Source organism: Ylistrum balloti, unplaced genomic scaffold, assembly GCF_031769215.1.
Source record: "Ylistrum balloti isolate Yb309-2 unplaced genomic scaffold, AGI_CSIRO_Ybal_v1 Utg369808, whole genome shotgun sequence".
In the NCBI taxonomy this organism is placed as follows: Eukaryota; Metazoa; Mollusca; class Bivalvia; order Pectinida; family Pectinidae; genus Ylistrum; species Ylistrum balloti.
The window spans coordinates 1,933,997-1,949,420 of record NW_026781982.1 but is presented as its reverse complement, the minus strand read 5'-3'; the positions used below and the strand labels follow the sequence as shown (position 1 = coordinate 1,949,420).

The window sequence follows — 15,424 nt, the reverse complement described above, 5'->3', positions numbered from 1 at the left end:
ACTGTATACTTACAATGACCTTGTATCTTAAGCTGTTGGTGGAGTCTGACTATAATCCCTACTGTATACTTACAGCGACCTTGTATCTTATTGGTGGAGATTCTTCTGTATAGTTGTGATAAAATTTTTGTTTTGTATCTGTAACTTTCATCTATTAAGAAATTGGCAAGAAGTAAACCACAGAAAAAAATTCAGAATTAATTAGACTTTTTCTCTGTTGAATATGAAAAACAAACTGATGACTGTCTATCTTAACATGGTACATTTTACAATAGTGGTAATAAGCGTTGATTTGTTGCCAGCTGTGGAGGGACGTTGGACAATTGGTGTTCCTGTCGCTGGGGCTAGGGACAGGATGCTTGACAACATTAGCTAGTTATACTCACTTTCACAGTCACTGCTTTAGGTTTGTATATTACTCTGTCTTACTCTTGTCATCATCTGGATTAAGGTCAAAGTCATGATGATGTTGTCTATTTATAAAAGTTATTCCATGGCCTGTAAAATTCTGATGTGATGTTATACCAGAAAAGGTTTCAAGCATTTTTTGAAACCCTGATCTTGTGGAGGAACATCAGACAAGTTGGCCTCTCCAATGGTCTATAAGATATTTTGTTATACTGTGTAACTCAGCAGAAATTGTCATGCTTTAATGCTTAAATAAATACTACAAGACGAAATCAGAAATAGGTCACAGTGACTTATATTTTATGCTTCACTGATTTCGATTAAAATTTAGCTGTAGCTCATTTTCATCGCAGCTTCAATGTGAATGTAAGTTTTAAACAATGTCATTTAATTGTTATATAGTTAAGAAACAGATGAAGTGTATACATTATAGCCAAAATGTTTTAGGTCACCCTGATCGTGTTTCTACCAATTTCCACAGGAATTCTCTAATCATTGTCATGGCCCACCTGTTTGGAGTCATCCTAACTGGATTTACAATGTTCTCCATGCTGGGGGTGTATAGTCAGACCAAAGAACTGGACATCACAAAACTCAACTTTTCATGTAGGTTTTGTAGTAATGTTACTAAGGTACACAGCCTAGACAAATTTTCTATAGATTTTTCATATTAACTCATTTTCCATCCTATAATGCCTTGAATTGGTGCCATTGCACTAATAACTTATTAATTGTTTAAAGATTTTTATCAAGTTTATAGAAAGGTCTTTTCAAGCAGTGATACAAATTTGTTAAAGGATGGCGGCATTTATGTTTTACAAACCCCTTGCTTTATTCTAGCAACTGTTCATGGGTCATAGGAAGATTGGTACGAAGAAGGATTTTAATTTCGTATTTCTTGTAATAAGGAGGATGAAATTCAACCACAATACAGGAACATGTTTATGTAATTTCTAACCACAACACGGGAACTTGTTTATGTAATTTCCAACCACAACACGGGAACTTGTTTATGTAATTTCCAACCACAACACGGGAACTTGTTTATGTAATTTCCATCCGCAACATGGGAACTTGTTTATATAATTTCTAACCACAACATGGGAACTTGTTTATGTAATTTCCATCCGCAACATGGGAACTTGTTTATATAATTTCTAACCACAACATGGGAACTTGTTTATGTAATTTCCATCCACAGCATGGGAGCTTGTGTTTACCATATTCCCGTCAGTGCTATACAAGATGGAGGTGTCTAGGATATGGACAGTGATACTATTCCTGTTACTGGTCCTCACTGGTCTTCACACACAGTCAGTGTATGTAGAGAATGTCTTGTCAGGTATACTGCTCGTGTTAAAAATCAAAAGGTTGTTCCGCTGGAAATACTTGGTACAGCTGTTGACTTGTACTGTCCTGATGGCCCTGGGATTGCTGTTTACTTCACAGGTAAAACGGACAGAAGGACTCCCATTATTATTGTCTTTGATAATTGTTTATGAAAGGAGACTGATACATAATTTTAATTTGTTTTCGTTTGAATATTAATTTCTATCAATATAGATCTATAAACAGTCGATTTTTCAGATAATTTTCTCTTAAATATCTTTTTCCAGATTTCAATTAAAAAAAAATTAGGGGAAATTTTTTTTAAATGGATATCAATTTTCTTTGAATTTAACCAAAATTTCTATATCCCCAGGCTGGTCTGTATCTGACCCATCTAGTGAGCAGTGTTGTATGTAGGCTAGACCTGTTTATGGTCACCCTGATTGAGTGTATAGTCCTAACATGGTTGTATGGCACCCAAAGACTTTCCAACAATGTGGCTGACATGACAGGGAGCGTGGACAGTCCTTGGTGGAAGATCACCTGGCAGTTCTTTACACCATTGTCAATACTGGTGAGACACAACTCTTTACAACACTGTCAGTACTAGTGAGGCACAAGTCTTTACAACACTGTCAGTACTAGTGAGACACAAGTCTTTACAACACTGTCAATACTGGTGAGACACAACTCTGTATACCATTGTCACTACTGGTGAGACACAACTATGTATACCACTGTCAATACTGGTGAGACACAATGCTGTATACCAATGTTAATACTGGTGAGACACAACTCTGTATACCACTGTCAATACTAGTGAGACACAACTCTCTATACCACTGTCAATACTGGTGAGACACAACTCTCTATACAACTGTCAATACTTTTGAGACATGACTATACCACTGTCAATACTGGTGAGACACAACTCTCTATACCACTGTCAATACTGGTGAGACACAACTCTCTATACCACTGTCAATACTGGTGAGACACAACTCTCTATACCACTGTCAATACTGGTTAGACATAACTCTCTATACCACTATCAATACTGGTGAGACACAACTCTGTATACCACTGTCACTACTGGTGAGACACAACTCTGTATACCACTGTCAATACTAGTGAGACACAACTCTGTATACCACTGTCAATACTGATGAGACACAACTCTCTATACCACTGTCAATAATGGTGAGACACAACTCTGTTTACCACTGTCAATACTGGTGAGACACAACTCTGTTTACCACTGTCACTACTGGTGAGACATAACTCTCTATCAATACCAGTGTCTACACTAGTCCAATGTTGATACCATTTTAATTCCGTTATAAATCACAGCAATAGAAAAGGATATACATTTCTCTTACTTGTTACTCCAGACTGGTAAACAGTAGTTTGGAATCATTCATTGACTTTACCAAAGTAGTAAAAAGCTTCTGATGATCATAACACTTTTTAAAAACATATTTCCTGTTCTCTATCTTCACCAACAAACATCTAAAGTAAGATAAATCAAAAGATAAGATGTTGTTTATATAAAACTAGAAATTAGCATTGTGTTAACTATAGGCCCTGTTGGTGCTGACAATAGTGGTTGACAGTCGACTCACCTACAAAGCTTACATGTATCCAGACTGGACAACACCGATTGGATGGATTTTTACCTTCATCCTTATCTTACCTATACCTCTGGAAATGATTAGAGTCCTCCTGCAGGGATCCGACCCATTTATACAGGTAAATAATTACATACGTTTTACAAGAATGTTGTCGAAAAAAAATTGGTTGCGGTTTGGTTACAATGACAATAAACATGAAAAGACTTTGGGAATATATTAATTGGTTTCGCTCTGTTATTTGGTCAGTTGACTTGAAGGGTCAGGTTGACCTATAGCTGTAGTGTTTTGTCTGTTGTTGTGTGCCAATAGATTTAGCTGAAACTGAAATGATCCTGAGATGGTCTTGACCGAGTTTTTATCTTTGGTATTGGTTCAAAATCCAGTGTAGCTGCAATCTTGAAAAACACATTTCAAGCTCTATGGTTCCAGTAGTGTCACTGAACTGAAAATTGCTGAGGATGTTTAGGAAGGGAAGCAGAAAAATGGATGTTATTTCTCAGCCTCATCAAAAGTTCAATATAATAGCAATGGTGGCCATTTTGTAACATGATTTTGCAGTCTCTCCGAACAACACCTATTTCAAACTTCTTAAGTTCCACTAGTGGGATGGGACTAAAATCAATTCGAAAACACATTTTAAATTTCTGCACAGGTTTTACTGACACTATTGCAATGAAATGTTAAAGGACTGTTGAGAAACAGAACTGAGGAGTGTTTTTTACCTTCACTGAAGTAATATTCTTCTGAGTCTGTCCTGCTGGTAGTGTTTAAATATACCAACAACAAGTTGTATTTCTGAGTCTGTCCTGCTGGTAGTGTTTAAGTATACCAACAACAAGGTGTATTTCTGAGTCTGTCCTGCTGGTAGTGTTTAAGTATACCAACAACAAGGTGTATTTCTGAGTCTGTCCTGCTGGTAGTGTTTAAGTATACCAACAACAAGGTGTATTTCTGAGTCTGTCCTGCTGGTTTAAGAATTATACCTGCTGTTCCCTTTGCATTATTTACAGGAGGGTTCTGATCTTTTATCTTTCTTAACAACATTTCCTCCCATGACTCAGCTTTATTTTAGGCCTTTGGGTTATCTCCCCTGGTTGAAACAACTGATTTGCCTGTTTTCAGTATAAGGTCAAGGTTAAAGGTCAAAAGGATGTTTAACAGTATTTAACACTAAAGATGAGTGGATTTAGGGTTTGTTGGTCAAGGTTAAAGGTCAAAATGATGTGTAACAGTATTGAACAGTAAAGCTGAGTGGATTTAGGGGTTGTTGGTCAAGATTAAAGGTCAAAATGATGTTTAACAGTATTAAACAGTAAAGATGAGCTGATTTAAGTGGTTGTTAGTCAAGGTTAAAGGTCATCTTTGACACATTATCTCATGAAAGCCACAACACACTGCTCATGTTCACACCACAGTAAAACAACATCAACAATATAAGACTGCATATTGAAATGTCAACATCTGGATTTCAAGTTTGTTAAAAATTTACTCTTTTCTTACAAAAGCCTTCTCTGTCTTTTAATTAATGTAAGGTCTTAACTACCAGATACAATTATTTTTTGTTGATGTAGATAAATATAAAAATAACCAACTATAGAAAACAACAGTTCCGCTGTTTGATCTTGTTTAAACTTACTTAGTGCTCCGTGACTTCATACGACTTTATGCAAGATGGTCACAGATGGATGTTGGGAAATGCTGAAAAAAAGTGTATGCATACATTTTCTGTTGCTTTTGATGTAAATAATAAGACAGAATTCTTTGAAGAAGAAATGATTTACATATGAAGTGTGTAAAAAGAAGATTGGAATATTTTACTGTTATTAGAAAGGCGTTGAATTGACGCCTTCAGAACTGATCAATAAATCTATATCATCGTCACATTGAGTGGTATATCAGTTTGACGTGGGATTTACATTTTTCGCCTGTGTTCAGGTTATCAGTTTTACATGTAAATATATATCCTTCGTCAGTGGGACATTATGTGATGAGGTCTTTTTGTATATACTGGTATTTAAAAAATCACATGGAGAACATCTTAAGTTCTCAGTATGAACTGAACAAGGGTCCTACACCCTAAAATGAAGAGCTAGTATTCATTCCATATTTCAAGCACTGCTATGGTAGGTAAGAGGCAATCAGAAAATTGATGTCTTGAGCAGAATTTATGATGTGAAATAAATATTGCTATTCTTTTCACCTTACAAACTTAAGGAGAACTGCACTTAATGTTTGCTTACTTTTTGAAAAGACAAATCATAAAAAATTACATTTTATAAACGTCTCTTTTGATAGAGAATAAAGAGGGTGAAGGCCACTCCGATTGGATGGGGTCCTGGACCCTTGGCTAATCAGGAACCAGACATGGACCTACCAGAATATGTCATCTGCACCCCAGATATCTACAAACCTCAGCATGGTCTGGCCTTGATAACAGCTAACCTCTACATACCAAACCTGAGTAACCTGGTCACAGCTGTGGTATGTAACCATGGTAACCACTAATCTCTACATACTAAATATAAGTTACCCATCCTCCACTGTGGTAAGTAACCATGGTAACGACTAATCTCTACATACTAAATATAAGTTACCCAGCCTCCACTGTGGTAAGTAACCATGGTAACCACTAATCTCTACATACTTAACAGAAGTTACCCAGCCTCCACTGTGGTAAGTAACCATGGTAACCACTAATCTCTACATACTAAACAGAAGTTACCCATCCTCCACTGTGGTAAGTTACCGTGGTAACCAGTCTCATCACACCAAACCCAGTAAGCATTGTAGTAAGTAACCATAGTTACTGCTGATCTGTACATACTAAACCTTATCATTTCAAGCATCCATTATAACCTTGTGTACAAGATATCTCACAAACCCTTCAACATATTTTGTCCATATACTCACCATAGTATATCATCAAAGTCTATTTATGGTTAGATTTTGGTGGCCATTGATCACTGTTAAGGGTCAAAGGTCACCCATGACCACTTTGCAAATAAAAAACCTGTGTACAAGATTTAGGGTTGTGGGGTAGAGTTTTGTAAGCCTTTATTCACTTTGTTGGTATAGATTATTTGACTGCTATTTTGGGATGATATGAAATATTATATATATATAGTAAATGTAACCTGATCAATAGATCCTATTGTTATTATAAATTATTAATCTAATTATTAAGTTTGTATGATGTGTGTATATATATAATATTGACAGAGATTTTATCAGACATCTCCCCTAGACAAGCATTTATAATAACACAACTTCCCTTGTATCTAGATCATTCTGTATATCAGACAGACAGCTACACATACCTAACAGCGATAATAATGAGTCAATTATTAATACAATGCCAAATTTGCACGATGAAAAATTTTAATTCACTCTGCTGAATTAAATGTAATTTCCAACTGTAAAATGATGCAATTACTAGTGAGCCGTGAAGTGGTGACAATGGATACTGAAACGTAATGGATCTGTTGGGTATTTCATCTTATAGAAAGGATATGTCACTGATCACGTAAATGTTCACTTATTGGTAAAATGACTGCCAGAGCATGTTCAGTAATAGAAATATGTTTGTTGTGAGGACAATATGTACCACTGTTTTCAAATCCTTCGACATTTGCCAGCAATAGCCACATATCTAAGGTTTGTTCTACTCTTTTGTGTGCGGGTGGCTGGGGAAGGAGTTGCAGAAGATTTTACCCAAATCTAGATATTTCCATTTTCTTATCCCTTTTCAGATCATAAATGACTGCAGTTCTTCCGGGATTTTGTAAAAATTGGTTCTTCAAGGATTTTGTAAAAATTGGTTCTTCAAGGATTTTGTAAAAATTGGTTCTTCAAGGATTTTGAAAAAACTTCATACTATTAGTTGTTTTTTTCTTTTTATTAAATAAGTCTTCTTGATAAGAAAACCAATTTTTTAGTGTTTCAGTAAATTGGTGTTGTGTTGGTCATCTGATGGAATGATGATACTAACTCCAGACTTCTCTTCATTTTACTGGCAGAATGTAACAATGTAAATACTAAGAATAGCTCATCAAATAGGTGTTAAGCAAGTTAAAGGCAGGCTACTCTGATGTATTATACCATTATTGTATAGGTAAATAGAGGGTGTCAAGTCTCTACAGATACAAACCCATATATAACCAATTAGTTTGAAGTAGTCAGTGAGATGGTAGCTGAAGTTTGTTGACATATGTTGGATTTGTTTACATTTGGTAAACAAACTACCATTTAATGTCTTTACATTCTTCAAGGTTGTATATACATTGTCAGTGACATTCACCAGCAACTCTGGTTTACAGAATACAACATGGCATTTGTCAGTTAGTGTAGTTGTAGAAATAAGACTATGATAAATAGTTAAAACTTTCGACAAATACTCTGAAATGAAATGGATCTGAGGATAAATTCTTTGGTTATCTGCATGTTCCTGCAGAGTGTTCCAACATTCTGTATAACCTGACCCCTGGGTATTCTGGAATATTGCTTAACCTGCCCCTGAGTATTCTGATATCTTGCTTAACCTGCCCCCTGGGTATTCTGATATCTTGCTTAACCTGACCCCTGGGTATTCTGAAATCTTGCTTAACCTGACCCTGGGTATTCTGACATCCTTCTTAACCTGACCCCTGGGTATTCTGACATGCTTCTTAATCTGACCCCTGGGTATACTGACATCTTCTTAACCTGATCCCTGGGTATTCTGACATCCTTCTTAACCTGACCCCTGGGTATTCTGAAATCTTGCTTAACGTGACCCCTGGTTATTCTGACATCTTTCTTAACCTGACCTGCTTAATATCTTCAATACAAGGCTTACAAGTTAGCAGAAACTTAATGATAAAGTCTTCTGTGTACCGGGGGGTGAGCTGTAGATCGGTTGTTTGATTCAGATCCATTGGGCCTGTTGTTTGCGGTTTTCACGAGCTTCGTCACACTACCTTCAAAACAAGCTAGTTGATGAATTGCTTTTAGTTTAATGTTTCATAACTGTCATCAGATAACTTTGGATTGGGATAGCTAACCTGATCAGACTAGTAAAAAGCAAGTGAACAAATGACTTTGTTGTGTGACTGTCTCAGAGCCCTATAAATAACTTTGTGAATCGCTGAAACTCATCAAGCTTGAAAATATTGAAGAAAAATATATAGATAATTAATTAATGCCCATTAGTAGTTAGTGGATGTTATATGGTCATTCAATATTTAATGTAACCATGACGATCAATGTTGTCACGTGGACACTGCATCCACTCAAGATAAAAGGTATTACTGGATAATGGTTTTAGTCAACAGTTTTTTCTTCTCTTATCATTATCAAAGAACAGTTTTATGATAGTGGGCCCTGAATATGTAATGCGTAGACAGTGCAAACATATTGACGGAAATGAAAGTTCAAGAAAATACATTCATTCTTAGTCCCGTATGTAGTAAGCAGTTGTCTTAAGAACTTTGACTTATAATGTTCAGTGTGTAAGATCTGATTGAAATGAAAGTTCAAGAAAATACATTCTTTTTTAGTCCGGTATGCAGGGAGCACCTTACCACTTTGACTTATAATGTTCAGTGTGTAAGATCTGATTGAAATGAAAGTTCAAGAAAATACATTCTTTTTTAGTCCGGTATGCAGGGAGCACCTTACCACTTTGACTTATAATATTCAGTGTGTCAACAAACGTCATATAAGAAAAGAATGCTTGGATATGATAACACTGATTATGTTAGGAATAACAGTAACATTAGTGATACTGACTTATTTCACAGATTTAAACTCTACTACACTTTCGGAAAGGTAAAGATTAGTTCAAAGTGAAATAATGGATTTAATTCAAGACACAATACCTCTTGAAATTTGAATCTTTTCTGAATGACTGAAAAAATACAAAAATCTGTCTTAAAAACTTATTAATATGTTATGGCTGGAATTCCACAGGGATCAGATTAAGGTCCTTGTTATTTCTGTTATATAGAATAGAGCTGGAATTCCACAGGGATCAGATTAAGGTCTGTGTTATTTCTGTTATATAGAATAGAGCTGGAATTCCACAGGGATCAGATTAAGGTCCTTGTTATTTCTGTTATATAGAATAGAGCTGGAATTCCACAGGGATCAGATTAAGGTCTGTGTTATTTCTGTTATATAGAATAGAGCTGGAATTCCACAGGGATCAGATTAAGGTCTGTGTTATTTCTGTTATATAGAATAGATCTGGAATTCCACAGGGATCAGATTAAGGTCTGTGTTATTTCTGTTATATAGAATAGATCTGGAATTCCACAGGGATCAGATTAAGGTCTGTGTTATTTCTGTTATATAGAATAGAGCTGGAATTCCACAGGGATCAGATTAAGGTCTGTGTTATTTCTGTTATATAGAATAGATCTGGAATTCCACAGGGATCAGATTAAGGTCTGTGTTATTTCTGTTATATAGAATAGAGCTGGAATTCCACAGGGATCAATCAGATTAAGGGCCATGTTATTTCTGTTATACACCATAGTGCTGATATTGTAAATAGTGACATAAAATTGTTTGCTGATAAAATGTCCTTTAGTGAAATAACAATACTGAAGTAACTAACAAAATATCAGAAAATCTTCGAAATTTTAATGCTTGGTGGTAGATGTTGGACATCAATGTTAACTTCTCAAAAACTGTATCCAAGATATTCACCAGGAATAGATATTGTTTTGATAATGGCCCAGTTCAACCTCCTTGTTTTTTATAAACGCTTTGGTGTAATATTCTCTGAATATTTTCTAAATTTTCTAAATCTTTATAATGTATATTATAAGTAGGAGATAGCATTTAACTTTATTGAAATCACTTAAAAAAAAGGAAATTCAAGAAAAACCATTTAAGAATTGTTTACCACATATGTTACATATTTTGGAATATGTAGATGTACATGTTATTGGACGATTTCATTGGACAATTTTATGGAACAATTTCACAGGACAATTTCATGCAACAATCTAAATAGTTGCTAGAATCTGTTCATTTAGAAACTGCTAGAGTCCAATTATAAGTTATACAAAAACTTGGGAAACTTTTTCTGATGAATATTAGAAACATCAATTAATATTAATGCTTAGGATACATGATGGCGTGAGTACACAGCATCTGTAAGATTTAGTACAGCTGTTTATGTATCATAATACAATGTTATCCATTAAGGACAAATAGATATTTCAATATTCCAATATGCAAAACATCAGACTTCTATAGAGACGTTTTGCCGAGTACATTTAGAGAATTTAACTTGTTTGCTGACAATTTTGATCCAGCCAATGTAAACACTCTACTCCATGTTAAAGGTCTGCTGTTCAAATATGTGGAAACTCTCTCTATTACAAGTATTTTTTTCTACAAATGGAAAAAGTAGAAATATTGATACAATAATTTATGAACTTAGAAATGAAGCCAGCAATTTGAACTCTGACTTTATTCTTGACCATGTAAAAGATTCTCCAACATGCACTTGTAACCTTAGTTACTGCAGAGCATTTTTTTATCTGTCCACTGTTCCACCATTCACAACTGCTGACCACTTTAACATAAACAGTCTACTTCCTGGATGTCGTGGATGTGATGTAGAAATAAAACCATTTTATTACTTTGGTACTGCAAAAACATGAAAAAGGGTGTAGAGCCAACGCCGTGCTTTTAGTAAAGTTTAGATGGGTTCCAAGGTCCCCTTGCTTGGATACCAGCAGGTATGCAGGGCGATTGCAAAATAGTGGGAACTGAGAATTAAGAATCACAACAAGCTAATTGTTCTGAGATGATAATTTATTATATTGTCTACCGGTTTCACCTGCTTAGTTCATTTTATTACTGAGTACATTATCACAAATCTTTAATCAGAGATAACTATATTTGGTGTGGTGTGAATATGTGTTTACTTACTATAATGACTGTATCATACAGAGGTTATAACAAGGTTGATAAAGTCTTTGTCTCAGATGCCCTATCCTTTGGGGTTTTTTTGTTTTGTTTTTTTTTTTTTTTTGCATAAAAGTTTTGTTGAAATTTGAAAAACGTACTCGGATATGTGCTTGAAAAAGTGCTTGAATTTTCCTCACTTTCCTTAGTAAAAATTATTCTTCAGTGTCTGGTTGTAATTATTTAAATCCACTTTCACCTCAACATTTCTAAGATCTGTAGAAATCTCCTTTACATCAGAAGAAATTGCAACAGATTTCATCAGCCCTCTCTGATTTTTGTAGAAGTAACATTTAGACCCCATCCTGTGGAATGAGTTTACATGAGTACAAGTAAGTCAAGAAACTTATTTCAGAAGAATGGAAGTCTAGTAAAAAAGTCATCATTACAAATCCAATTGAAAAAAAAACAAAACAAAGTTGACAAGTCTGCTTTCTGGATCGAGAAATTTAAGATAAAAAGGCTGTATCTGTAAGCCTTAGATGTAATATCAAATAATTAATAGAAATATATGATTCAGGGTTCTGTTTGTTTAGCCAGAACTTTATCAGATGTCACTGCTGATCCTTGTTCGGTTTTTGTAAACAAAAGAGATGTGTCCCATACATCACAGTTCATTTCTGAAAATATCATTTAAGTCCATTGTTAATAGAGAGTACTCTTCTGTATGTCATAAAATATTCATCAGATATATCTGTTATTGGGAGTTTTTCTTTGTGTTTTGTGGAATTCACTGGAAACTTACCCTGTATGTAAACAATGAAGATCATTATGAGGAAGACAGACAGAAGAAAAATGAAGCACCTAAATCAATACCGTAACATTGTCTTCGGCCATTTTATATATAACAGATCCTTACCAAATTCAAACGTATTGATGTGGCCATGTAAAGTGAGCTGGAGATTTTTCCGATTGTGAAGTAGATTTCATGTGTTGTGTATGTACACTATTTGTATTGTTATGTGATCAAGATCATTTCCTGCAGTTCAATATTGGACCAGAAAATCAATTCTACCAACCGTAGTAAGACATGTGTAAATATTTTCAGTGATAAAAAATTGTAACGGAAAACTATGAGCTTCGTATGTATCATACCATTAAATCAGTTGGACACAAACATCAGTACTGTCACTACCGACTCCACTGTATCTGCATCTCCTGTGTCCATATGATTAAATGGTATGTGATACATACCTAACACTTATAAGCATAGACTGTTGTTAGATATTGCTGATTCATACGCAGGTGTTGGACTTAAATCTGGGAAACCACAAACAATTTATATTTGAAACTTGATATTAGCAGTAATATTTCACGAAATAAGATACCAGCTTATAAATTGCATCATTTTGATTGGTCAGAATTACGTTATCTTGTTTTAAATGAAAAAAAAAGTGAAAATTTTGACCTACAAAAATAGGCGGTAATACAGTACTTTTCAGTCAGTATCTATGGTACAAAGTAGGTTAAACTTTAAGGGTAGGGTCAAGGAGGCTCCAGGGATTAAAAGGAGGGGGAATATTTTCGAGGATTGGGAAATACAAATGATAGAGGCCTCAGGTCAGGGCTTATAAATGTGAGAGATCTTGTGTCATTGACTTATATATGTGAGAGGCCTGGGGTCAGGAACTTATAAATGTGAGAGGCCTTGGGTCAGGGGCTTATAAATATGAGAGGCCTGGGGTCAGAAACTTATAAATGTGAGAGGCCTGGGGTCAGGGTTTTATGAATGAGAGGCCTGGTGCCAGGGGCTTATAAATGTGAGAGGCTTCAGGTCAGGGGCTTATAAATGTGATAGGCCTTGGGTCAGGAACTTATAAATGTGAGAGACCTCTGGTCAGGGCTTATAAATGTGAGAGGACTTGGGTCAGGGGCTTAATAATGTGAGAGGCCTGGGGTCAGGGTTTTAATAATGTGAGAAGCCTGGGGTCAGGGGCTTATAAATGTGAGAGGCCTTGGGTCAGGGGCTTGTAAATGTGAGAGGCCTCAGGTCAGGAACTTATAAATGTAAGAGGCCTTCGGTCATTGGCTTACAAATATGAGAGGCCTCAGGTCAGGGCTTATAAATGTGAGAGGCCTTGGGTCAGGGGCTTAATAATGTGAGAGGCCTGGGGTCAGGAACTTATAAATGTGAGAGGCCTCAGGTCAGGGCTTATAAATGTGAGAGGCCTGGTGTCAGGGGCTTATAAATGTGAGAGGCCTTGGGTCAGGGGCTTATAAATGTGAGAGGCCTCGGGTCAGGGGCATATAAATGTGAGAGGCCTCGGGTCAGGAACTTATAGATGTGAGAGACCTTGTGTCATTGGCTTATAAATGTGAGAGGCCTCAGTCATGGCTTATAAATTTGAGAGGCCTTGGGTCAGGGGCTTATAAATGTGAGAGACTTTTTGTCATTGGCTTATAAATGTGAGAGGCCTCAGGTCAGGGCTTATAAATGTGAGAGGCTTTTTGTCAGGAGCTTATAAATGTGAAAGGCATGGGGTCAAATGTTAGGTATGTGGAAGTTGGGTGGGACTTGGGGTAATAAGGATTTATGAGGGGAGGAGATCTTCTGGGAGTGTGGGGTATACAAATAATGAAGAGTTGTGACATCAGGGGCTAGGTGTTAACTCACTGTTGGAGGGTGGAGCTAATGTGTGAGTGTATGTGTGGTTGTGGAGGGATGGAGGTGTTATTTTGGGAGGATGGAAATCTATAAATGTCAGAGGCCAGATCAGGGGAGATGTTGGGAAGAGACTGTGTTAAGGTGTTATTTCAGTTAAATACTACCCAGGTCTTCCTTCAAATAAAGTTTTTTACAGTCAAATTAAGCATTCATTGTTTTTGACAGATTCAATAACCGAAATGCCCAAAAACATATAATTTCTAAAAAAACAAAACATTAACCTAACTGAGATTTGTTCATTGATTTGAGAATTGTTGAAATAACTAGTAGTGACAATATTTAAATTTTAATCTGTCATATTTTATTAGGATTGGGTAGTAACTGTTTATAGGATCTAGCACATATTAAGTTCTGATACTTTAATCATAGCTCAAATTAATTACAGGTGGGCATAATACAGGCCCTGTGGACCTCTTATCAAAAGAATTTAAATATATAGTGTATTAGCACGGTATATGCATATTGATAAAATCTGAACATGCAGTATGTAGGTTACAATTCAAGGTTTGATAGATAGGACTCATTGTCCTTTGTCAGTAATGTGTTTAGGGTGATTTAACGGTCACTACACGTTTTGATTTAAATATGGTATCAGCGGTAAGGTTAGCAGTGTGACAGATATAATATAAGGACCTGATGTTGTAGGAATGTTAACTTACAGCTGGTGTACAGACCAACAATGGTGTTCTTTTAGATTACCGGACTTCTTATAGCATTACTAGTAAATGTCTGTCAGAGCATTCAGTTATGAAATTAAAAACGTTTGCTATTAAATTTGACTTAATTCATCTTTTATTGATCAAAGCAATGAAAAAACAAAAGCAGCGTTATGGTGTTTTTTTCCAATTGCAATAGAGTTTCTCTGAAAAGTAAGTCATGCTGGCGTCCAATATTCCTGACTGTCTGTAATATACGAGAAATACTTGTTATACTCCCAGCAATTAGGGAACTTTATATAGGAATTGACAGGTACCTCTGTCTGTCCATAAAAATTTGTCTGGACAACTCTTCCTAGTCTCCGAAGTCTCTGATTATGTCATTTATCTGATGGAGCTTAATTCTGAGCATGTCATTTATCTGATGGAGCTTAATTCTGAGCATGTCATTCATCTGATGGAGCTCAATACTGTGTATGTCCCTCATCTGATGGAGCACAACACTGAGTATGTCATTCATCTGATGGAGCTTAATGTCGCTCTGATGGAGCAATACTGTCATGTCGCTCATCTGATGGAGCTTAATACTGCGTATGTCACTCATCTGATGGAGCTTAATACTGCGTATGTCGCTCATCTGATGGAGCTTAATACTGCGTATGTCATTCATCTGATGGAGCTTAATACTGCGTATGTCGCTCATCTGATGGAGCTTAATACTGCGTATGTCGCTCATCTGATGGAGCTTAATACTGCGTATGTCATTCATCTGATGG

At 35.9% G+C, this 15,424-nt stretch overlaps 1 protein-coding gene across 1 annotated transcript in view; it reads left to right on the top strand.

Annotated features, from left to right (window-relative positions):
* Nucleotides 1-15,424, top strand: part of LOC132544711 (uncharacterized) — a 121,992-nt gene that overhangs the window by 73,165 nt on the left and 33,403 nt on the right. The window contains exons 9-14 of the mRNA XM_060208352.1: nt 303-406; nt 890-1,014; nt 1,610-1,857; nt 2,111-2,311; nt 3,319-3,486; nt 5,664-5,849. Coding sequence (XP_060064335.1) covers nt 303-406; nt 890-1,014; nt 1,610-1,857; nt 2,111-2,311; nt 3,319-3,486; nt 5,664-5,849 — 1,032 coding nt within the window. The remainder of the gene's footprint in view (nt 1-302; nt 407-889; nt 1,015-1,609; nt 1,858-2,110; nt 2,312-3,318; nt 3,487-5,663; nt 5,850-15,424) is intronic.